Below are 25,478 nucleotides of genomic sequence, written 5' to 3'. Positions count from 1 at the left end.
GTTGTGCGTCAATCAGCTTTTGTTGGTGGTGAAAATAGAGCCATACTGTAGCTAGTGACTTAATAGCAGTTGTCCCTAAGCTATAATTAAATGACACTGTGGGACAGAAGAAGTCAAGAGAAGATTTCAACCTCAAGCTCCATTGGTTTGCCGTTTCCGTTCAGTATTGCACAACTTTAGTATTTCCCAACATGTAACACGCTCACTGATTACTGAGCGAAATAGTGCAGATGGGAACATGTTTATGTGATAAAGTCCAGTTATTTCTCCTTACAGTATAACACAGACAGCCGTGCCATTGTGTTTGTCCACAGGTGCCACAGACCACTTATCCAGACACCCGTATGTGTCAGGGTGGAGTGCTGAATAACCCACAGCCTCCACTGACCTCCTCTTCTGGACCCGATGGAGAAGGATCCGGTAGGTTCCCGTCAATGAGCTTCTACAGTCTAAGCAGGGATTGTTTTTCAAATGGACTATCACAATACCCAGATCAGACAACAGGCTCTTTACCTCCTGCTCCTCCACACACAGAACCTGGTTGGCCTGGGCAAAGTGCGCCGGGGACAGCGGCAACAAGACATACGGAGGAGGGTACTCAATCCCCTTCAGCCAATTGCCGTTTATAATCTGTGTGAGAGACAAGCGGTCAATAGGAACCGGTCGCAGCATGCCCTGAATGACCAGCTGGCATGGACTGGGCACATAAACAGGGATGCTGTAGGCCCCCTGAATGATGCAGCGCTTTAGCCTCCCCAGTTTGTCCCCATAAAAGGGCATAGTGGCCGTCACCATGAAATACAAGAGGACACCTAAAGCCCAGGTGTCTGAATAGCGTCCATTGTAACCTTTATCCTTAAACAGTTCAGGAGCAGCGTACGGTGGTGAGCCACAGAAGTTGGTGAGGAGCTCATTAGGGCCGCATTCTGTGCTGAAGCCGAAATCTCCGACCTTGATGCAGTAGCTGGTGGTGTAAAAGATGTTCTCCGCTTTAAGGTCTCTGTGGACAATGTTGTTGTCATGCTGAAATATCACAAAATAAATGGGAAAAATCTTAGTAGGGGTTCTGTTGTGATAAATGTACTTTCAGAGAAATATAGCCATTTATATCTGAAAAAAATATAAACAATAATGTCTTTTATGCTTTTTCTTTGTTATTTGTTGTCTGTAGAAACAGCATTCTACTAATTAGTATAGTTAGTTTATTTTTAGCGTCCATAATAAAACATCCATAATAAATTTTCATCGTTCAGAAAACTAGACTTCTGCACCTCCTCTTGGCTCTGTCTTCAGGGTTTAGAAAACCTAGCTGTGACAGGAAACTTTGGTCAATCTCAGGTCATTTCAGAGAGAGAGAGCGTTCCTATTGGCTCGGGACAGAGAGGGGAGAGGGAGAGCTGCAGGAAGAGGCCTCACTCTGCTTCAAATTTGGGTGTTTTTTTTTTTGTTGCTTTTCTTGCTTTTCACCTACTGCAGCTTTAAAGGAGCTGTACTAGAAATACTGAAAAACAAGAGTGCCCGACAGGCTATTAAAACAAACAACAGAGACACTCAGAATAAGACACATAGAGGAAGAGTGACTTCATTCTCTGCCCAGGACGCCTACTCCTCTATATCTTTGCATAGAAAATATTTGTTTGCTGCTACATTAATATAATTCTTCTTTCCGCTGTTGTTCTTATATTCCTATAGATCAAGACAAGATTAGATTTTTTTCATCCTTAAATAATATTATTGGGCATTCTGGTGGTCTAGGGGTCCAAGACAACCCCGGTTTAAGGCTGACTGAGAAATATTTGTTGCATGTCGTCTCTCTACTGGCCAATATGAAAATAAAGGCCACAAAATACGACACAAAAATATCATCTAATCTCATCTTCAACCGCTTATCCGGGGTCGGGTCGCGGGGGCAGCAGCTTTAGCAGGGGACCCCAAACTTCCCTTTCCCGGGCCACATTAACCAGCTCTAACTGGGGGATCCAAGGCATTCCCAGGCCAGTGTGGAGATATAATCTCTCCACCTAGTCCTGGGTCTTCCCTGAGGCCTCCTTCCAGCTGGACGTGCTTGGAACACCTCCCTAGGGAGGCGCCCAGGGGGCATCCTTACTAGATGCCCGAACCACCTCAACTGGCTCCTTTCAAAGCAAAGGAGTAGTGGCTCTACTCCTCAGGGATGGCTGAACTTCTCACCCTATCTCTAAAAATGTAATTAATCTGGTTAAATCATTTAGAGACTGAACCTTGAAACCATTAAACATTATCTCAGATTTAGCTCTTCACTTACAGGGATATGAAGCACAGACCGAGCACAGTGCTGCGAGTAGATGATGATTAAGTCTGACACTGGAGCTCACCATGTGCTGAACAGCAGAGATGACTTGTGCAAAGACCAGCTTGGTTTCCAGGTCGTCAAGCTTCCCCCTGGTGGTGATTCGGGAGAACAGGTCTCCACTGCTGCCGTACTCCATCACCAGATACAGCTTCCTGCTGGTCTCCATCACCTCGTACAGTCGCACTATGTTGGGGTGGCACAGCTTCTCCATGCAGCTGATCTCTGAGGAAGTCATAGGCTGGCTCTTCTTATCCAGGCGCTGCTTGTCTATGATTTTAATAGCGACTCTCTCTGAGACAGAATAAGAGGAGAGGATTAGAGTTGGTAGGGTCTAACAAGGTGACAGGTCAAAATCAGAACAGACATACTTAAGAGATTTAAACACACACTGGCACATGCACATGAGAAGAGGGCTAAAGGAATTTATTTTGGGCATATTATGTAGTTGAATGAGATTATTTCTAATGCATGACAAAAATGTGGCTCGACCTGCACACTTCAAGGGTCAGGGAAGATCTGCAGTGAAAGGCTTTTTCAGTTATATCAGTCTACTGACAAAAGCATCATATTATTCATGAACGTCAAGCTGTGTACATAACAGGAAAGGCTTAAATGTGGTGCCGCACAGGGCAGGAGGAAATGTACTTCCTGTTGGATAAAATATTTGTTATCTTTAGATTCAAACATTAACAGCAGCCCCCCTTTTTTTATGCACAAGCACATTTTTTTTATTATAGTCCTGCTCTCTTCTGAAGGAGTTTACTTTAAAAAAGACAACAGTTGTCTAAGAGATATTGAGCCATGTTTTTGGAGGAAAAAACAAGTAAGTGTTTCAATTTTATCTTGTACACCTTTTTTTATTTATACAGTTTTCTTGATAGATTTTTACTGCTGCATTTTGCATGCATGTCTGTAACAACATGAGCAAACTTGAATCACGGGGATCTGTTTGTCAAGGTTGAGGTAGGGCTGGGTTAAATGCCAAAACATTATAAAAACATTGATCATATATGTTTTTTAGCCGTTTCTATAGCAACGTTGAAAAACCAGCAAACTACATCAAGGCAATATTGAGGTTATTTGGACGACACTTTACATTCGGATTCTTGCAAATTAAGTTTATTTTGCACTGAACTTTGTCATATAATGGCAACATAATTTCATTTGTAATGTATTTAATTCCCACGGGAGTATACAAAAATAGGCTTTTCCATTAAGTTATTTCAAACAAACTATTTATTTACTGAATTACCAGAAAACATCATGATATATATCGTTATTGAGATATCGCGATATATATCGGGATAGAAGATTCTGGCCGTATTGTTCAGCCCTAGGTGGAGGTGAGGATTCAACTGCAGCCATGAAACTGCTTGTTGTGGGTCAGAAGAAAAACAATACATAAATTGAATAAAACCACATAAATAACTTATGATTCCTGACCTTTCGTCAAGGCATGGATGCCCAACCTGACCGTGGAGAAATTCCCCTGCCCGACCTCTCCTCGCAGCTCATAGAAGCCAACTCTTCGACCGAGCATCAGGTCGTTGACCATCCTCTCGTTATGCACCATGTCATAGACGACCCTCTCAAACGGCGACTGCCTCATCCTCTCTGCTTCGGTCAGCTGTGGTTTGGCACGTGTGCCAGCCGAGGCCAGGGACTTCATGGCTGACTCTTCCGCCGCCGGAGCCTCATCTTTGGATTGTTTGCTTACTTTCTGCTTTGTCCATAGGCGTGCTTTGATGGCTTGAAAAGAAATGTATTAAACTTTTAAGAGAGGAGAAGGAATTTGAAAGCAGAGCAGAGAGTCTTACAGTCAAGTCAAAGTGTGGCTGTTTCATGTACAGTACGGAGCACTGGTAATGAGATTAACCTTCGTGTTAACGTAGGCTATGTGGTAACACGTCTGACCTCAGTCCTAACCTTGTATAATTTTAGTTTGTGCTGAGCTGTTGGTGTCTGATACGAAATGGAGGCAAATATAACTGATCATGTAGATTGTAAGTTTTTTTAAATATGAACGTGTACTATTGTTATTTCCTTTTCCCCAGACATGGTGTAGGGCTACACAATAAATTGTTCAAGATATCACTTTGAGCAATAAACAACACATTGTGAAAAAAGAGAGCATCGGTAGAAAACCGCACTTTAAAATTAAACTATCATCCTTTTTTTTAAATTGTGCCTTTTTTCAGTTAAATTTGTACAATAAAATAATGTTGGAGTTAATTTTCATTTCACTTTTTAAAATTTCACAACTAATTATTATTGTATTTTAACATCATATTGAAAGCAGCAGAATGAAAGAACTGAGTACACTTTAATATCTATTCGATACACCGTCAGTATATAAATAGTGTGCAGCCCTAATGCAGTGTATGAGCGCGCTGACATTAAATCTATTCTACAGATGTGAGGTGATTTGAATATTATATTAGACAAATACTTCCTTTGTGGGTTCTGTTCTTTAGAGGTCCGAGTAATGATGCTGATATCATCAATTTTAACAATGTTTCCATCCTTTTTTTTTAATGATGAACAAAAGCAGGATGTGTCAACCTTTCCTGTTTTTCTTCTTTCTTTTCTTGGAAGACAAGTTCTTATTCTTTGCACGCAGTCCTCAAGTCTCACCACATTTCTTTTAAAAACTGGCCAAAGTATTCATGTTTTCCCAAACAGGATACTATTTGACTTTGTCGAAAGCTTATATCCTGTTTCTTTTGTTTTCACGTGAAACTGTTGATTAAAGTTTCTGCACGACACAAAGAGCAATGAGCAACAAAGTCAAATGTCAGATTGTTCATCCGTCAAGGCTTGAGACGTGTGGACGTCTAATAGAGCAACTATCACCTCCCCTTTAATGACGGCACACGTGAAGAACGAGTTACTGAGTTAAACGAAGTAGCTGATGGTTAATAACAATGATAACTGACATTAAACTTCTGTAATCAGTGTAATAAAACTGCATCCTCATGGTCATTGTGGGCTAGATTTGTCCCTGGAAACTGGTCAGGATTACTTATTTCTTTTAACAGTATTAGTGGATTGAGTTACTTTGAAATGGATAAAATTAGACTACATAATCATTTCAAACTAAACTTTATTGTCTTTTCTTTTGTTACTGCTATGCATTTTAACACGAAGCACTGCATTTACAAGCAGTGAATTATGCTGAATATAAAAATAAAATGTACTAAATGCGGTTAAACAACAATTCAGGACTAAACATGGATGCATATTCAGCACACGGCCATTTTATAGTTTAAATGAGCTGCAAATACCAAGGCTAATAAAGCACCTTTTGAAAAGGGTTTATAATTAGCAAGTATGCATTGGCTTTAGTGAACTGATTTATTTTAGTGAACTGAAGAACTAAAGAGACACAGCATGTGTCATGCTGCAGGACTAACACAAGCAAAGGGTTTATTCATGACTTGGTAACGCCAAGGTTATTGTTTTAAATGGCCTATAACTGACCTCTAAAGCGTGGGTAAATATGTTATTAATGAAGCCATGAATTACAGATTATACCCTATGAAGAGTGCAGAGACAAACATATTACAAAAGTATATAAAGTTGATAAATGTACCTGTGAGCTGCGGGTCCTTCATGTCTGTCCCTCAGGCTCCCCTGACTGAATGGACATGTGAGTGGAGCCTCAGAGGAGTAAATCAATCCTCACAATCCTATTAACGCAGTGTATTAGTGGACTGCTCATTGGGTTATATATCATCATCAGGACATAGACTTAAACAGTGAAAATGCTGCATTCACACTTTTAAAGAATACACTAAGCACACCTCCTATTCATTCATAACTGGTGATAAATAATGCATTTAGGTTATCAGGTAATTATGCTCATATAGTAGTTACGTTAAGTTAAGTGGAAGTGTTGATATGTAACAGCTAAACCAAGCTTTAATGACATGAAAGTCTAAAGAAAATATTGAATACCTTTCTTAAATGTTTAATTCAAAATACAGTAATATAACATATATTACCAGGAAATGTAAATACACGTTACAAATATAAGCAGTAAGTTGAGTATAAGAGGGATTCATGAAGCTCTTTACATTCATAAATAAAAATGAGAAAATCTTTTGATGATAAGGAAAAAATAAAATGTCAAGGAAGTCATTTCACTTGATAACCTCATAGATGTTACAAATGGTATTTGCTGCTTCTTTATTTGGCAATTTAACTTAAATTTAACTAAAAAATTGAACGAGAGTAGAACAAACTATTCCATTAAATTCAACATCAAAGTCGCCACTTTTATGTTGTTGTAGTGGGATAACTATTACATGGTTGGAAAATAGCTGATCACTCCTTTTATCTCTCCATTCATTCTTTATTATTTTATTTATTGAGTTTTTTATTTATTTATTTATTTATTATAATGACAGCTTTAGTCTTCCAAATACTGGGCTTATATTCACTGGGTGACCAGAAATATAACTCAAAATGAATACAAAGTTGCCCCATGTATGCTCTTCACTAACAGTTTGCCATATCATCTTTATAAAGGTAATAACATTGAGGATGCCAGGGCAGTGCTGTGTTCACAGCTTGTTCTGGCTGCCCCCAAGTGGACAAAAAGGATTAAGAAAGTGAGTAAAGTTGGGTTTTATCCATTGCAATTTCTTACTTGTTGAAGTTGGAGGACAAGAGTTGTCATCCACTGTATTTCTTTAAAAGTACATTAAACATTCTCAAGCATCAGCATGTTTTTTTCATTTTTTTTTACATTATTGAAAATGTTTAATATAAACATTACTTTCCTTACATGTTCCAGAGTTATACACAATACCAAAAATGTATTTCTAAATGTAGAAATATTAAAGGTTGAATATGACGGATGACCAGAACACCGCCATCTAGTGTCTCAAGATCGTAGTCGCAACAACCGAAAATAATTCCAGCAGTCGGTTGCCAGGTTTTCGTCAGACCGAGGAGACCGGAGTCTGTTTGAGCATGTTTGAACCCCTCCCCTTCGACAAATCACATCATAAAAACAAGTATTGCAGAGAAGTTTAACTGACAGTTACCGTTAGCTGTTACAGCTAAGTAATCATGAAAGTTAGCTTACCAATCAAGGAGAAACGTAGCCATTTGGGGTGTGCGTTTTAATGACGCTGAACTCCTTTATCTCAGTCCATGGAGTGAATGCTTGGTCTATATTGACTGTAGTTTTTGCCCGTCTCCGGTCACTCAGCTGCTGGGACAAATAAGCAGCTGCAGGATTGACAAACTCCGTTTCACCCAGTAACAGCCTACAGTAGCTGCACCGTACAACAGTCAACCCTGGCAACCAGCAACGCTCAACGCTTAATGGCTGGTAAAATGTAAACAGATTGTGACAGTCATGGTCAAATTTTTCAAAAATTTAAAAATATTAATTCTGACTAAATATATTTTTTATGGAAAAGCAATACTTTCATTCTTTACCCCTCAAACCGCCTTGTGGGTGTATTATTTTTTTTAAATATATAGCTTTTAATTTAGATTCTACATATTTTACCTTTAAAAACATATATAACAATGTACAAGGAGTAAAAACAGAAAAAGGAAGCAACCATCAACATGTTGAAGCTACTCTTTGATTGACATTTATTTCTAGCCAATAGCCAGAGTTTGTTTCACCTTCTGGCCAATCACAGATGAGGATGACTGGTTGGCGGGAGAGGAAGAGGCGGGGCTTCAGGATGACTGGCTGACGAATCAGCGCAGGCGCTTCCACCAAAAACCCGGAAGCACATGCTGGCGCGCTGCTGTTGATGTTGTTGTTATCCGTAATATGTTGCTAGAAAAACGGTAGTGATTTGTGTGTTTTCGATAGTGTAAAGAAACGGAGAATGGCAGCAACAGTGGCTACACCCGTGACCCCCACGGAAGTCGAGCCTGACCGGTGCGGGAGTGAGGAGGAGAGCCGCGGGGCCGAGGCGGAGGAGGAGAGCACCCAGCAGCAGACGGGCCCCGCGGCCGCCGTGAGCCACAGCCGACTGTCCAAACTCCCGCTGGCCCGCATCAAGGCGCTCATGAAGACCGACCCAGACGTGTCGCTCGCCAGCCAGGAGTCTGTGTTCATCATCGCTAAAGCCACGGTAAAAGCACCAAGGAAGTCCTGCAACAACGCGTGTGACACTGTGATATTAACGATACTTTCACTTGAAAGCAAGCTAGTCCACAGCATATCTTCAGTCTGATGAAATGTGATTCTTCTCTGTAATATACGATCGATGCAGGGGCGCAGATGGAGGGGGGCGGGGGGCACATGTCCCCCACAATTTCTGAACAACATGATTTGCCCCCCCCCCCCCCCCCCCCCCGAATAAGAATTATCTAAATCATCTAAAAAGAAATGATTGAAATGGTGGAAAAATAATGTTTGTCAAATATATTTCTGACTCCACACTCCATCTCTGCTCTCCTCCACTACAAGGCAAATTAATAATTGTATGATTTACCAATATAAAAGTTAAGTAAGCAGCGATACTTACTTACTTGGCTGTTTAGGACAAATAAACAAGAAATGTAAGCACAGTTAATGACTCCATGTGCAGTACTTCTTAAAATCTCTACGAAGTTTTGATTTATGGTGGCATGGTATGAGCTGCATACGGGCAGAAAAATAAAGTAAAATCACTTTAGTGCCCCCCCCCCCCCCCCCCCCCCCCCACCAAAAAAAAAAAATCATGACACTGCACCCATGGATCAATGGGTTCAGTAAAGTTTACGATAAACTCTGCCTTCAAGTCATACCTCCATTTTCACCAGGTTTCCTCCAACTGTATGATGTAAAGTGATGTCTCTAACGGTCTAATGGAAAAAACACAAAAAAAAATTGCAAATATACACTGTGTCAGGAAAGAGTGTAACAGAAGCTACTACAGAAGGTCAGCCCTACAGAAATCATTTTTCCATGGACCTTTTCAATGGGATTCCATTGCTAGGCAACAGTCTGGGTCCTTGTTAACTTCCTGTCAGCTGATTTCATTCACATACACTGCAACAGGAAACAACAGAATGTTTATGTTTACAGGTGTGAAATGATTTAAAATAATAAACCATTAAGGAACTTTTTTTTAATGTAAGCAGCGTGAAGGAGTTTATACGTTGTAGCATAACTTTCACATTTCTAACTAAGAAGTTAAAGTGAGAATCCGATCAGAAAGAACAAAGAAAAAACTGGTGAAAAAGTGTTTCCTCTGATTAACCAACAAGAAAATTAAAGTCAGGAATATGAAATGCACTGTGCAAAGTTAGGCCCGTACTTCCCGTATTGGTAGGAAAGATCAGTTTCTCCTATTAGTTTGTTTTTAAATAAAACATTTTAAGTGACAGAATTTCAATGCATCCTTTTCTTTCCTCCAGGAGTTGTTTGTGGAAATGATTGCCAAAGATTCCCTGGTTTATGCCCAGCAAGGGAAGAGGAAAACTTTGCAAAGGAAAGATCTGGGTAAGTGCTGCGAGGGAATTCTGAATGTGTGAATTAATCATCTGGCTTTAAAATGGGTCGACAATGTTATTGATGTTCAGCTAAAAGACTCAGACCAGGACAATCTAATTTGTGTGAAAAATATAAATTATTTCTCACTAAAGTTAATATGATGCTGTTTTTTGTAGCGGAGAGTAGATCGTAAACATGTTCACTTGGATGTTTACAAACCCGTACTTTATAAAACAACTGTAGAGTAACGTTCTCTTTTCTTTTGCCTCCACAGACAACGCAATAGAGGCCATAGATGAATTTGCCTTTCTTGAAGGTAAGGCCACCAGGACTTTAACGTTTTACGGTCTTTTTATGACTGAGTATAGTTACTTTCATCAATAGAGTACTGCAGGAATGAGTCCTAAAACCCCAAAGTGGGTTTGCATTTTACACTTCCGGTTACCTTGTCTCGAAGTCAGTGGGTTTTTGACTCGACACCTTAAATAAGTTCTGTGGTCGGAACAGACTTAACCCATTTAGGCCTAAAACGCCTAAAGTGTCAACGCCTACTAATTAATTGATTTCTCAGGCTCTGTAGCAGATAGAAATGAAATTCAAAAAGTATATGAGAACTTATGCCCGTCGCTTTCTTGAGAAGTTGAGTTTATTTGTCCAAACCTTCAATAAAGTTCTTAAATTCAACTACTCAAAAAAGGCTTTTTGGCGTATTTGCTTTCCCGGCTTAAATGGTAGAATAACGCAACAGCGCCCCCGTTTTTAATGGTAGAAATGCTGAAATGCTTTCCCGGCTTCAGTCAGTCAGTACCCCAACGTGAATTTTGAAGTTTGTAGGTGTCAAAAAAAGTAAAAAGACGTATGCTAGCAAGTGGCTAAATGAGACTACAAACATCACACCTTTCAAGTGAAATCAGTTGGAATTTAGTCGGTCATGTAGTTTGTTTATGGTCTAACGTTAGCTTTTTACTTCTCGGGATTGCATTTTTTTCAGAAATCATAAAAGTGGAGTTGATCAGGATTACTAGTTTTATTTACCAGTATTAGTGGATTGAGTTACTTTGAAATGGATAAAATTAGACTACATAATCATTTCTAACTAAACTTTATTGACTTTTCTTTTGTAACTGCTATGCATTTTAACACGAAGCACTGCATTTACAAGCAGTGAATTATGCTGAATATAAAAATAAAATGTACTAAATGCGACTAAACAACAATTTAGGGCTAAACATGGATGCAGAAAGACGTATGCTAGCAAGTAGCTAAATGAGACTACAAACATCACACCTTTCAAGGGAAATCAGTTTGAATCTAGTCGGTCTTGTAGTTTGTTTATGGTCTAACTTTAGCTTTTTACTTCTGGGGATTGCATTTTTTTCAGAAATCATAAAAGTGGAGTTCATTTTAATTTTAAGATTATCTTGCTGAACAAAACGTGTAAAACTAATTTTCTGCAATAATCTAACAACCAATAGAAAAGTGGAATCATTTTTGTTGAGTAAATCCAGGGTGACGCTGACTTTTGGGTACGCCTTCATCCCCGCAGCACTCTTTACCAGCTTGGATAAATCTCCCAGAATACCAAAGACGTACAGCATGCTCATGCAGATGCGTGCGCATATAATATAGACTTTACTGACCACATTGTCTTTGTACCAGTACAGTTTGTTCAAATTCTTCTTTTGTTTCCTCCGTAGGCACACTAGATTAAACGCTGGGAGAACAACGAGACAAGAACATTGAATATCTTTCAACCATCCAAGAAACTTTGTTACATTTTCCATTTTGAACATCTTTCTGGTACTTTTTCTAAGTCAGGCTCTCAAATTGGATATTTATACCTGCTTTTCTACAATACGCCATTAAGATTTTTGATACTTCACTTTGAAGACATCAATGGTAATGTGTACATTTTTTGTAAATATTTGTGAAATACTACTGTACAATGGAATAAAGTTTTAAACCATGAGTTTCTATCAGTTTGTCACAACCTGATTTGTTAGATAAATATTGTCATTCTGTCATTGCCCAGTGTTAAAATGCCAGTTCACAAGGGCTTGAGCGTCAACATTGGTAAAATTAGACAAATAACTGTTACTGTTAAGTAAAAAACGACGAAAACTATGTGTTGCACACTCTGGGATGATGTCAGCTGGGAATTTTGGTGCCATTATTAGCATTTTTAAAAAGTGCCTCAACCTGGAAAGGGAATTGTCATATCATGACACGCTGAAGACGGCCCTGATAATATTTTTCTTTAATTCATTCATTTCGCACTTTGCATTATTTAGCTGCACTTTCTCCAGGGCTCCAAGTCCTGCTTTAAATGCCTCGGCTCATCAGGGCTCAGCTCACCCACACCCTCAGAATAAATAATCTGGCGTTTTATTGAAGTGGGAGCCAGATTAAGTGTTTATCAGATTATCAGAAAACATGTTCACGTAAAATGAACCAGCCCTCGTCAGGACAGACGCAGAGATGTACGCCGCGTTCACACTCACATCGCTCTATATTAGTACGTTGTGTAGCTTCCTTCTGTCCTGTTCAGCTCAGGTGGCTCATTATAAACAGTCTGCACCAAAGTGTGTCAACACCTCTGTCCAGGGTGCTGATCCTGGGACCTCCAGGGATGCAGGAGCTGTCCAGGGTGTTGCCCTTGTTGACACGTTTAAAGGAAGTATTCCTACTACTTAAAATGGCGGGATGTAATCTTAACTGACTGGATTTGCTGAGTTGAACTGATTTTAGTGTTGGGAACTCAGCAATTAATTCAGCTTTTTGTTAGTCTTTCATTTCAGGGCACCACTCTGAAATTTGTCTATATCTCGGTCGCCTCAATGCTAATGTCTCGGTTACTTGTTATATTTATGTCAGTTGGGACCAAACGACATTGAGGCAAAGCATGTGTTATAAAAAGGGAGCCTATTTTAAACTGTGTGTACATCTACCTTTAAGTACTAGGTCTTAAAATACCCCCACTAAGTGTGCCCTGTTAATTCAGTTTATAATTTTACAAGGCCCTTTAGATTATTTTTGTATTGTTGAAAGGTGGGGTCCTGAGGGAATTTGAGTAGAGCCTTCTGACACAGTGGTTACTGCTCACTGCTTTTTTCACACAATTAAGGTTTTTGTTGATGTGCCTCGGTTATTTAAAAAAAAACATGCTAGTACAGCAGCCGTATAACCACAACAGATTTAACAAATTCTGTGAGGTGTGAAAGTGTTTCAGAACAGATCAAATATTAATAATTTGTTCTCTAATGTTGATCTCCAGTGTATATCTGCTGAGGTTTGTTACTTAACAAACATAAAATCAAAATATCTGATAAGAATCCATTAAATAAGGTTGTCTATGTACAGAGTGGGACATTAAACAGTTAGAAAATCTAATACATATATATTTTTTGGTTATCGGTCGACATATTTGCTGAAGCTGATATATCTGTGATAAGATATTGTGAAAACAATTGGCTACGAATGGACAAAGATGATTTTCTATTAGACATTGTTGCATAATTTTCGCAGTCTTACTAACAGTAAATCTCAGATGTAAAATTGATCAAACACAAAATATATTATCAGCATTTTCTCTCCATTCTCCACTTTGCTGTCGCAGCAGTAGATTACTGTACGATACAACAAGTGGTGAAATGGTGAAGGTTAAACGTCTTGTTCAACATGGTGACTGTTGTATGACACTGAGAAAATCACACAGAGCTTCGAGTTTGCATTAGGAATGTATCTGAATCTCTCTAGACCTGAGATGTGTGTTGTTCTTCCTGGCAGCATTTGTTAAACACATCCAAAGTGTTCAGTTTCACACTCTAGGTACAGTCAAGACCCCTTGAGTTTTTACAGTGGGGATTTTAAAAATAAATGCCTGAGTGTGTTTAAGCTGATTTTCTGGGTTTAGTGTTTCGAGGAGTAATGAAACAGATGTTTGGTTCCAGGAGAGCACCAGTCAACTCCCTGCAGAGGAATGCCTGACTGGCACGGAGGAACATGAAGTGCTCTTTTCTAATAAAATATAATCACATGTCGAAGGATTGGACATCATTGTATTTCCACAGTCAATAAAGACATTCCATTAAGGAAATCCCACGTGAAAAGAAAATGTGGAGCCTGCCCCTGCCCAGAGCCGGACATGAACAGTGAACCTGGGACCAGCTGGCCTGATGATGCGATTTTAAAGCGATGGGAAAATTGCATGCTGAGAGAATAAATTTGTATCTTGTGGCTTCGTTTATTTAGTTATTTCATATAAACTAGTAAAACAAATTACAATGAAAATTGTAATCAGATCACAGGTAGCCTACAGATAATTATTTTACCTTTAAAGTACAACCGGGTCTTTCCACAGATTGTAAATATTCTGCTTTTTAAGTTGGAGATCCTTGTTGTTAAATGAATAGTTTAACATCTGGGTAAATTAGCTCATTTGCTTTCTTGCCGAGTGTTAGATGAGAAGATCAAAAGCCCTTTCATGTCTGGATGCTAAACGTGAAGCCAAAGCCGAGGGGAATTAGCTTAGCTTAGCATAAAAACTGGAAATAGATGGAAGCTGTGTGAGGCTGTACTGAGGCACAGCAGTCTGTGGAGCTAACTGCTAATGTCAGCATGCGTACATAATCTCGACGGCAGTGGTATGATGATGACATGATGCTTAGCAAGTATTAAGTTTACCATGTTCACCATCTTAGTTTAGCATGTTAGTATGGGGAGCGTACCTATGTTCCCTGGGTCCTATGTTTCCCGCTTTGTATGTGACCGGGGAACAGCGGACCCTTTCCCCGGTCTGTTATTTTTACCACAATCAATCAATCAGTGCTGAATTCCACAGAAAATAGGCCCGTGTAGACCCTAACACTACTCCCTAACCCTGACCCTAACAGTTACCCCTAACCCTAACAAATGCTGAATTAAATCAGCGAAGGCTTATGCAACCGGAACACATTGGACCCGGGGAACATAGGGATGACCCGCTAGTATGCTAACAGTAGCTAGTTAGCATAAAACACAAAGAGCAACTGAGGCTGACGTCATTCTTTTTGCAGATTTTTGGAAACCAGAGATTTGGACAACTTAAAACTTCGACCTGGTGATGACGCTAGAGGTAGAGGTAGGGGATCACCAAACTCATCACAATCCATCCTGCTTAGGACTTGAATGTGTGTACCAAATGTTATGACAATCCAACCAAAAGCTGTTGAGACATTTCACTCAAAACTACAAATGTGAACTTCATGGTGGCGCAAGAGAAAAAGTCAGGGAATCAGCAAAGTCATTAACACACACATTGTCTGGGCGCCCAATGGATATCTGTGTCAAATGTCTTGGCGGCACCCATCCAATAGATAAGACATTGCACTAAAAACTATAAAAGTCAACATGGTGGAGTGACCAATAGACCAGCATCGCAGGTCCTTCTCATACTCATAAAGCTCAGCAATTATATATCTGGTTTGTTTAATCTAAACTACAAGGAGGTACGAACTGGAACTACTCCTTTAGATGATGACCAGATTATTTATTTAGAGCAGAAAAGAATAAAAAAGTTCATCATTCTAAATTCACAGCTGAATTTCACATGGTTTGCTGTCTTTTTCATATGCCTCCCTGTCTTGTTTCAAGGATCACCAAGTATTACACACACACACACTTTATCCCTTGGAAATCCCATTCAGGTACAGTAAGGTCTCTTAAGCTGCATATTTAGTGCAGTGAACTGAGCCCTCCAAAATCTGCAGGAGGCCATACTATCCCCCCTTGAAAGACGAAGACATTACCCTGTCAGCCCCACTTGCTTTTAATGCTGATTGCCCACATGTTTGAGAGTGGGCACACCTTGACAGGAGATATTTTAATTGCTGCAAAGATATGCAGAAAATGTATCTGGCTCACAAGCCGACCTGTAGTCATGTGGAAGGTATGTTTTTGCAGCTGACATTCCAACCTGAGTTCTTGAACAGTTAACACACACACACACACACGCACACACACGCACACACGCACACGCACACATAAGCGACATATTGTTGCCTGAATATTTCTTAGTGTTTTAGGAGCCAAAGGATAATTTGTTCAATGTTAAGTTCTGTTCAACCACAGGAACTCAGGCGCGTCCACATTGATCTACCCTTACTAAATGTGTCCATTACATGGCCCACATTAGTGTCTAAAGCAATATTTCCTTGCATGAGGTGACTCATGGTTCCAGTATCTCCTTGCCAATGTACTTAACATTTGTTTTTTTCCAGTACAGCGTGTCCAAAGCATTTAGGCAATTAAGTGTGATGTGTTGATTTAACTTGTTAACTTGTAAGTTTAATGTACTGTTTTTGACGTTTTAAATACTTTCATTGCAATTTTTCCCTCATCATTTGTGCAAGATTATTTCACAGAATCAACCCACGAGTTTCAGTGGGACAGTTTTGTAAGTTGTGTACAAATAGATAACTGTACTGTATGCTGCATTTCTGTCATTTTTGTCTGGTTATGTATCTTGGTTATCCAGGTAACTGGCCAACATAATATATCATATACAACCGAAAATGATGGGAGAAACCTTTTAAACTATTTAAACTATGCACAATAAATGTCAGACCTTGTCAGTCCAACAGGAGGGAAAATACGTTTCTCCACCCTCAACAGCAGCCTCAGTAGATCAGAATGAAGTACATCTCTATAAACAAATATAATTGAGGAATCTGTAGGCAACAGGACACATTTTTTTTTAGTAACATCAGCATCAAGTTTGCCAGTTACGTTACGAACAGACTTTGGTTGCGTGCAGGTGAACAATCCATCTGGAGAACAAAAGACATGGAACGCACCCAAATGCAATGAAAGTCGCGATTTACACACTTACGACACTGGAAACCCAGAAATATTTGCTGTTGCCCCGGAGGTTAAATCATCGCCAGACAAACAGCTGATGGGTTGCATTCACTGACATTCAAGGATGCAGTTGTGCACAATCCCAAATGTTTGCTGGTAAGTTGTAATTCTGTGAAGACTTAGGAACTTAATAACCAAAGAGGAAATTATGTAATGAAAACTGGATAAGTGGCCGACAAGAACCCAAAAGCATGACACAGAACCTCAGGGAAATTCAGCTTTACTTACATCAAGTCAGGCCAGTTAAAACCAGGAGATCAGGCAAATAAATCCAATGACACACACGAAGCAATGCAGGGGCTGGTTTTACAAAGATAAGATAGACTGGTCTTTAGAGTTAGGCCAGTCTTACAGTAATACTGCAGTTAGATTGGTCTAGACATTATAACCTACTTTAAACATGAAAAGTTAGCTGCCTAACTTAACTGTGGACTAAGAGTCATGATATTCGGATACATTTAGACGATTAAATTGAAGCCAAAGTCAAAGTCCATCTTTGTGAAACCAGCCGAGGTGATGCAGATAATGACTTGATTACCAATGATGCAGTTATCCTATAGGATGCCTTGTTATGTTTGAAAATGTCTTGAAATGTTTGAAAATTGGTTTGCAACCAATCATTCCCCTGATTAAGAACATACTGTGGGAAAAAAAACCATTGATTAAATGAGTGTGTCTCCTTCAACCAGATAAGAGTTCTAGCCTACCAGCACACATTTGACAGGGTTGAGGCCTTTCTTTATTCAACAGTCCAAGAATCAAGGAAAAACGGTTTAGAAAGGGGAAACAGGAATAAAAACCACTGGAAAATTAGACAATGCACACTAGACATTCTGGATCTGTGCAAGTATATATAGGCAGTGGCTGATGAGCGAATAGGGTGCAGGCGGGGAGTTGGGCGGGGAAGCTCAGGTGAGGGGGATAAGATGATTGCAGGTCAGGAGGAAGTAGCGGGATCTAATTAATGTTACATTTGATGCTTTGAACACCACCAATGGCTTTCCATTAATCTCCATGTGTTATTGCAGTTTCACTGGTGAATATCTCAAAACATCATCAAGTAAAAACACTGATATGTGACATCTGATCTGGTTAGTTTGTACTTAACATAAGTTTGCGGGGATTTGGGCGGTGAGACCCTTAAGGGACATGGGAATGGGCAGTGCTCAAGAAAAGGCAAATAAACAAAGACATCCGAATATGTGTATTATCATGTACTGTTATGCGAACCAGACCTATGAAAATAGACAGAAGCACATTTGCATATTTCCTTATTAATAAGAAGTACAAGTCAATATAGTTATTAATCATCAAGGTACATTAAACAATATGACAATCTAATGTGTCAATTATGAGATGTAGCAACATTTGTCAAACATAATCGGGCCTTTGATCTTTTCATACACTGTTGTTGGCTGCATCGACTGACTTTGGCAACTGTTCAAAGGTTGGTTCAAAGGAATATCTTGAAACAAATGCAGGCCGATTTCTCTGGTCTCTCTTGTTATAATCAGGCCCTGATGCTGTTTTCTGTTGAAGTTTCTCTGTAATATACTGTATGTAAATGCCTCTCAGATAGGGCTTCTAGCTTATTCTTGTGGTGTTCAGTTATGGAAACTGAGTAATGATTCTATTATGATTTATGGTCAGACAGGGAGAGGCTGCAAAGACATATCAAGGACATATTTGAGGCAACATCTGAATCACTTTATTGGCCATACTGCATTTACTTGGTGGCATTGGTGCATTGGCAAGAGCCAAGCCATAAAAAAAAAGTAAAACAACAAAAGAAAGGCTGGAATGAAATTATGGCCCGAGGATTGGCTTTATTTTCCATGCCAGACTTCAAAGTTTGTTCTTTAAAGAGTCAAAATTAGAAGGGCCAAACAAAAAAAAACAACATTTGTCTTTGATTGTTTGAAGAATAATTTGTGACATTTATTACTGGAGACTTGATGTATGCCTTAAAACAGTGGTTCTCAAACTTTTTTCAATAATGTACCCCCTTTGAAATGTTTTTACCCCTTGACCAGCGCAAACCATTTTTGATATATTGTGTTTGCCGCAGCAGTTGACAGCTTATGGCAGCATTGCATCGAAAATAAATATTGACTTTAAAATGTGGTTTATCACAGTAACATTGACTTGTTTTTATAGTAGTTATTTTAAGTAAAACGCATGACTGACATCTGCCAAATTTTTCAAAAGTTCTCACCCCTGCAGTACCCCTGGGGAAGCCAGTTTGAGAAACACTGCCTTAAAGCAATCTACTGTACATTGTGAGTTTAAAATCGAACATATGGGGGTTTGTCATCAGTGAAGAAAGTAAACATTGTTTTGATGTAACTTGAAGCCGTGGGAGCATAAAATTGAATGCAGCAAGAGGCCAAAGATTGAACCTTGTTGAACACCAGTTCCAAAATGTGCAGATTATGAAGGGACATTACCCATAACAAGCAAGTACACTTTATTCATAAAGTTTAGCACTTTTCAAGACATAAAAGAGAGAGAGGAGAAAATAGCTAAATAAAAGGCACAATTATGTGTACGACACACAAAGTACAAGGTATAAAGTCACGATGGGTCTTAAGCTTTTTAAGATGCACACTGACTCTTCTCTGAGGATTTACTGGAGGCTGTTCCAGAGTTACTAACAAAAGCACAATTGTAGGTAGAGTTTATTACAATGACATTCAGTACACTGTACATTTATATCACATATCTACAACAGGCATTTTAAAACCATGGGTATTATATACATGTTGTCTTTCATGGTTCAGGTAAGCTCATAAATACAGTTTATCTAGGTGTGTTTGGCATTTTGTCAGGAATCCCACAGAGAACATAACTCTGCTGCAAGTCTTATCCAGATGCACACAGACACGCCTACTGTACTGTTCAGACTGAGAGTTTCCACAACTACACTATACAGCTGCAAACCAGGATTAATTGAAATGAATTATTTGTGGGCCATTTAAATGCCAAATCAGGACTGATCATGTAATCTGAAAGCCACAGGGTGAATCCTGGTTGATTTCACACACATTTCAGTTTCATTCCCGGAGGAGGAAATGCACTCGAGACAAGAGAAGAGTCAGTATGAAGGAGGAATTTAAATCCTCAAATAAGACAAATGAGGCTTGCCATACTGAGTGAAGAAGCAGGAAGGGAGAAACGAGTGAGAGGTGAGATGAGTGTGAAAGAAAAAGAGGATGAGGGAGGGAGTTTAGCTGAGCGTGAGAATGACTGAAAATGGATAAACAGAGGGTGGGAGGGGAAGACGGTAAGACAGAAAAAGAGAGGTGGTGGAAGTGAGTGAGTGAGAGACGGGCAGGGAGGTATAAAGAGAGGGAGGGAGTAATATAAGAGTAGCAGCCATAGAGGGAGAGGTGACAGAGTAGATCATCCTCTTCTCCTCTCCTCCTCTCTGCCAGCCTCATCATGTTCATGCTGCAGATGTTGACTGTTATCTCTCTGACTGTTATTCTCCTGGCATCTGTAGAAGGTAGGACACAACCATACTTACTATGTGTGTGTGTGTGCGTGTGTGTGCGTGTGTGTGAGTGTGTGAGTGTGTGTGTGTGTGTGTAGTATGGCTTGCATGCACCCTGCAGGTGGACAGTGTAGCAAAGAGAGTGATGGCGAAGACAGAAAAGGAGAGAAGAGGGAGAGAGGGATAGCAGCAGGAGCAGCAGGGAAGGAGGCATGGATGTAAACAGAGGGGCAGAACGCAGGAGGACGAGCAACTGAAATCACACAACACTCAACACAGAAAGAAAGCAACTCTCTCAGGGCTCAGTGTGCCTGACGTTGTCCTCCTGTCCATTTTATTTCTTTTTTTTTAAATGTTGTGAAAGCGCTGGAAGTGTGGTGATGTTCCCGAGGATGGGTTTGAAATCATTTGTGGCATAGCAAAGCAGAACTGTCCTAGTTTACCGCTCTTACTGCTCCTGCTGCTTCTGCTGCTTCCATCACACTTTAATTTGTTTACACATTTGCTTTGGATGAAAAGGTATCACGGCACACCCTCCACACAGACACACGCCTCCTCTCTTTCTCTCACTTTCTCTGTCTCTCGTTTCACTGCCATGGTAGTATGTTTCGCAGCACAATGGGATGCCATTGTCATTTCTCTGACATTCTCGTGTGTGTGTGTGTGTGTGTGTGTGTGTATGTATGTGTGCGTGTGTGTGTGTGTGTGTGTGTGTGCGCGCGCGTATGTGTGCGTGTGTGTGTGTTCATATGTGAGCATGTGCACATTATGCAGAAAAGATAACAATTTGCTTTTTTTACAAAAGCTGTTTCAGTCTTTGCTAACATGTAAACATGTAAAATATATCTGTATCTAATGTTCATGTTGCTTGTGATTATGTGCACTTATACACACTTTTTGAAACTCTTGTGGCTGTCAAGATGTGGCCTTAGTGTCCTGCCCATACTTGAGAAACCTTTTAAAGTAGTCTAAGCTGAAATCAACCTAAGGGTGTGAAATAGAAGGCAGTAAGCCATAATAATGAAGTGATCTTGACACCAACTTCAGTACAATACTGTCAATTTACTTTTGTTTGAAACCCTTCCCTAATGTTTTCTTGCTCTTTTTTTCTCCAGGTAAAGGCGTGCAGATGCAAAGAGATGTCCAGTGTTGCATGTTGTACTCCCAGGACAAAGTGCGTACCAAAGATGTGTTACGGTTTGAGGTGCAGACGGAGGGGCCCGACTGCAGTATACAAGCCATCATGCAAGTATTTCAACTATCCACTCCTGGAGCTAAAGAGCACAAAGCAATCTGCAGGCATGGAAAATATGCCTCTTGTTAGAGGAGGGCAGAGCCGGGCTGAGAGGCATTGTCATCTTTCCAGGTCATGTTGTTATGGCAGGGCCCGGAGCTTTATTTGCCAGGGAAGTAAGAAAGGAAATATGTGGGAATAACAAGCCATCTGAAAATACCTTCCGAGCCAGCTGAGCCCTGCCACAGCCATTCAGTCAGAACAGCAGGGTTTAGTTAAGTAAACCATTCTGCATTGTGATACCTATTGTTTCCAGCAAGCCAGAGAAATCTGATGTAGCTGGGGAATGAGGAGCTTGCTTTTTCATGTGGTCCAGTTAACAAAAACATTCTTATACAGTGGATACAATAGTTTCTTCTGGTGCTCTCTTATTTCAGTGATTCCCGACTTTGTTTCTTCAACTTTTGATCACAGCAACAACATTATTTCAACTCTATTTCCAGTCACCTTACAGCATCTCTTTCTTTGTGATTCAAACTCTCAGAGGCTTTTCTTCATCTGACATCTTTGTAGTCCTCTACGTTGCTGAATCATTGTTTTTTTCTTGTGTCAATCTTATGCTTCAGGAAGTTTGAAAAGCTGGGTTTGTGCAGAAGCGTGTACTGCCATCCTGTGTCTTCTAATGAATATTGTGTCCCTTTTATAGTCTTTACACTAAGAAGGCGGTGAAGTGTGCAGACCCCAGAGACCGGAAGGTGAAGAGGCTGCTGAGAAAGCTCCTGCAGAGACAGAGAACCAAGGCCCACCGAACCATGTGGCTCCTTCCTCACGGCAACCTTCCCGTCATGTCAGAGGTATACAAGCCACTTTACGGTTACATGACCTCCAGCAATAAACTAAAACCATGTTATCGAATAAAATTGATTCAGCCAAATGTGATCTATGATTTGAGATATTTGTGTTATTTCCATGGTATTTGAGACATGTTTAGATGTCTTTACCTTGTGATCATCAGGACAAGAAAGATAACTGGGCGGTTCTCAATGTGGAGTGATGGAGCGCCTTCAAATAGGAAGGAGAACTCATAGTCAAGTATGTTGGGGTTTTTTTTCAGTGCAGGGTATGCAGTGTGTGAAACTACCTCTCTTAAATGACTCATCTCTTATTTTTGCATACTTTTCTACAGGCCAAGTAAACTTTCAGCAGCTCGTCATCTCTACATGGTGCAGCTTGCTGACTCTCCAGTCGTCTCGTGTCTCTCTCTAGCTACACTATCTGTCTCCCTGGGACCAGACCTGGGCAGCAATACATATTTAAATGGCTTTAGATATTTAAACATGAACTGTGCTTGAAATATTCTCAAACACATGGCTGGAACAGTCTCAACATAGGAGTTTTTATTGTAAAATAAGTTAAATTGATTATTTTTGTTTTGTTTTAATGGCTTATACTGTTATTTGCCAGAGTCTGCCTGGAAGTGTCTCCCTCTGCAACATTACTACTCATGGCTGATGTGAAATCAGTGAAAAAGTTGTAATTCAGCAAACAAACAGTGATATTTACAGAATATTGTATATCAGCAAGATACACTATGCTTATTTGTGACTTGTATACCTTCAGTAATGTGTTTATAACACTGCGCACAGTAAAGTAGATGGGGTTTCGTCGCAATGCACCAAGTGTGCAGTATATCGGGGAACATCTCTTAATATTGATTTGCACTTTGTTTGGTTCAATCCAGGTTTCAGTTGTCTTAAAGGTGAAAAATCCTTCTTTGGGCTTCTGTCTGATGTATTTGACTGTTAGATGAAATGGGATCAGAGGGAAATTTCCCCTGGATATACCTTCCTGTGACACATAAAGAGCAAATGTTCCTGATATTTTGTCTACTCTGTATATTGACTATTTGTAAACTCAGCATGAAACCCGAGTCAATCTTTTGAAATGAGGCCCTCAGGCATCTGTATACCAGAGATTTAAATACCTACACATTTGCAGTTTACATTTGTCTTTTCCACCAATAGTCCGTCACTAAACTATGCCAAAGTACTCATGATTTAATTCACCACATGGCAAGGCTTTTAAAACTTAGAGGGCTCAACTGTGTGAAGTACACACATATTGTATTGTAGAAGAATGCACTGTATGTTAAAACACAGTATCTCAAGTTAACTATTTTATAAATTAATCTGAAATAATAACTGGAACTGCCTCACTGTCTTTTTCTGGGTATCTTGTGTGTGTCCTATTCACTACAAAGTACACTTTATTTAGCCATGCTGTCCAGCAGGTGAGTGTGATGAGCAGGGGAAGGACCCAAGTGCAGATCGTTACGGCACATAGAGATGGTTCAGTGATTTAATGTCTAGCTGAAGATACAAATAAGCTTACAGGCAGACAGACATAAGCAGGCACAGGTGGCTCAAATGAGGTGACTGAAGGGCAGATGGGAGTGGTGAGATTTGGTATTAAAGGAGAGTCTGAAGGCATCTGGTGGACAGCAACAGAATAACACTGAAGGGCTCTGAGGAGAGGGACAGAAAGGCACAATGAGCAGGAAAATACACAACTGAAGCTGAAATTGTGACACACGCATGCGACATGGCTGCAGAGACTGCAACCATGACTATCTCTACAACTATTATTTATATTTCCATGAAATTTGCCACAGGATGATTTGCAACCTAATGAGTTGTGTGAGGGATTAACTTTTCATCTAGCAGCAAGATCAGGTGCACTTTAATCAGTATAGCTGTGTTTATGTCCAATTACCTGTAAAACTAATGACATTCCCAGCTGTACTTTGCGTTTAGTGCTAAATAGAGAATGCTAGCATGCTAACATACTAAAATAAAACATTGTAAGTTTTTTCTTTGTATAAGATATGTGCTGTCTATTATATATAGAACAAATGTATAGTCTATATATTCTCTTTGCATTTTCACTGTCGCTTTAGCATGCTGACATTAGCATTTAGCGTAAAACATGGCAGTGTCGCTAGCATGGCTGTAGACTTGTGCAACAATTGTGTATAGGAACCAACACGTTAGAAAATAGAGTTTTAAACTATGTTTACTTAATGTAAATATATTGAGCATTATCAATGCAAAGAAAACTAAGTTTGTGGACGTTTATCAGTGAGTGAAAAGGTCCAGAAGGAGAACAGCCTCTGGACAGGAGAATATCCTCCACCAGGGGTAGCCACAAACACAGCCATGAGAATCACAGTTCAATTCCTGAGCCATTTATTTATTTGTCACATTTTTTTCACAAGCTGTCCATCAAAATGTTGAGCTTTTCACTGAAATGACATCAAGCTTCAAACTCACTATAATAAAAGTGACACAAAGTCAGGAGAGTCTCATATAGTAATCAATTAAACATTACACTTTCCTCTAAAACAATCAACACCAAAAATGCCTAAAGCAACCGTACATTACATTCCTCGAGGCATTCACAGACTTTCTTCACAGTACATTTTAACAAAACAATAGAAATCAACCAGTCAATGGCTTGCAATATAAAATGTTTATAGTATGACTTATAAAGCAGAAAAACACAGGCAGGTGTAATGGTGTACCTATGTTAAGCGCATCATAGTTTACACGTTACAAATTGCTAAGAACCAAGATTCAATACAAGACAAATCAAACCTTAAAATGGAAAAACAATATATTTTACTGAAGAAAAATTAATAAAAGAATTATCTTGTTTGATATTCCCTTCAACTAGGAAACTGTATAATTGGTTAAAGTAAAAATAACTGCAGGTATTCCTGTGAAATTACTGTGTAGCAGTACGGTCCTTAATTTAAAAGCAATAGTGCCAAAGAAATACCAGAAATACACACCAATACAATATTAATAAGAAGGACATTCAACCAAGTCACTTGAAATATATTAACTTCAAAATAATAGTAGCAAAGATTCTCCTTAACATCATCCTCCAGTGTTTAACAGTCAAGTACGTTCAAAATTTTAACTTCAATAACATAATAAAAAAAAATATAATACAAGACTGATGTATTTACATCCAAATGCTCCAGAGTATTTCTGCGTAGAAGCTCCAA

General features: G+C 39.5%; 3 protein-coding genes across 3 annotated transcripts; 2 read left to right on the top strand and 1 right to left on the bottom strand.

Moving 5' to 3' along the window:
- Positions 1–270: 270 nt before the first annotated feature.
- On the bottom strand, positions 271–21,330 carry LOC310945144 (serine/threonine-protein kinase NIM1; the record flags this gene model as incomplete). Its single annotated transcript, XM_083911157.1, has 4 exons — positions 271–1,023; positions 2,355–2,623; positions 3,776–4,081; positions 21,255–21,330. 4 exons carry the CDS (start codon positions 21,328–21,330, stop codon positions 271–273), a joined length of 1,404 nt encoding a protein of 467 aa, XP_083767283.1.
- pole4 (polymerase (DNA-directed), epsilon 4, accessory subunit) lies at positions 8,116–11,743 on the top strand. Its single transcript, XM_083939606.1, has 4 exons — positions 8,116–8,439; positions 9,710–9,794; positions 10,060–10,101; positions 11,483–11,743. Exons 1-4 carry the CDS (start codon positions 8,191–8,193, stop codon positions 11,494–11,496), a joined length of 390 nt encoding a protein of 129 aa, XP_083795732.1. The 5' UTR covers positions 8,116–8,190; the 3' UTR covers positions 11,497–11,743.
- ccl44 (chemokine (C-C motif) ligand 44) lies at positions 20,034–23,597 on the top strand. Its single transcript, XM_083911158.1, has 5 exons — positions 20,034–20,187; positions 21,291–21,420; positions 22,116–22,263; positions 22,425–22,501; positions 22,596–23,597. Exons 1-4 carry the CDS (start codon positions 20,124–20,126, stop codon positions 22,461–22,463), a joined length of 381 nt encoding a protein of 126 aa, XP_083767284.1. The 5' UTR covers positions 20,034–20,123; the 3' UTR covers positions 22,464–22,501; positions 22,596–23,597.
- The last annotated feature ends 1,881 nt before the right edge of the window (positions 23,598–25,478 follow it).

The sequence above is a fragment of the Echiichthys vipera genome, assembly GCF_963691815.1.
Source record: "Echiichthys vipera genome assembly, chromosome: 3".
Taxonomy (NCBI): domain Eukaryota; kingdom Metazoa; phylum Chordata; class Actinopteri; order Perciformes; family Trachinidae; genus Echiichthys; species Echiichthys vipera.
This window is presented reverse-complemented; position numbering and strand designations above follow the sequence as displayed.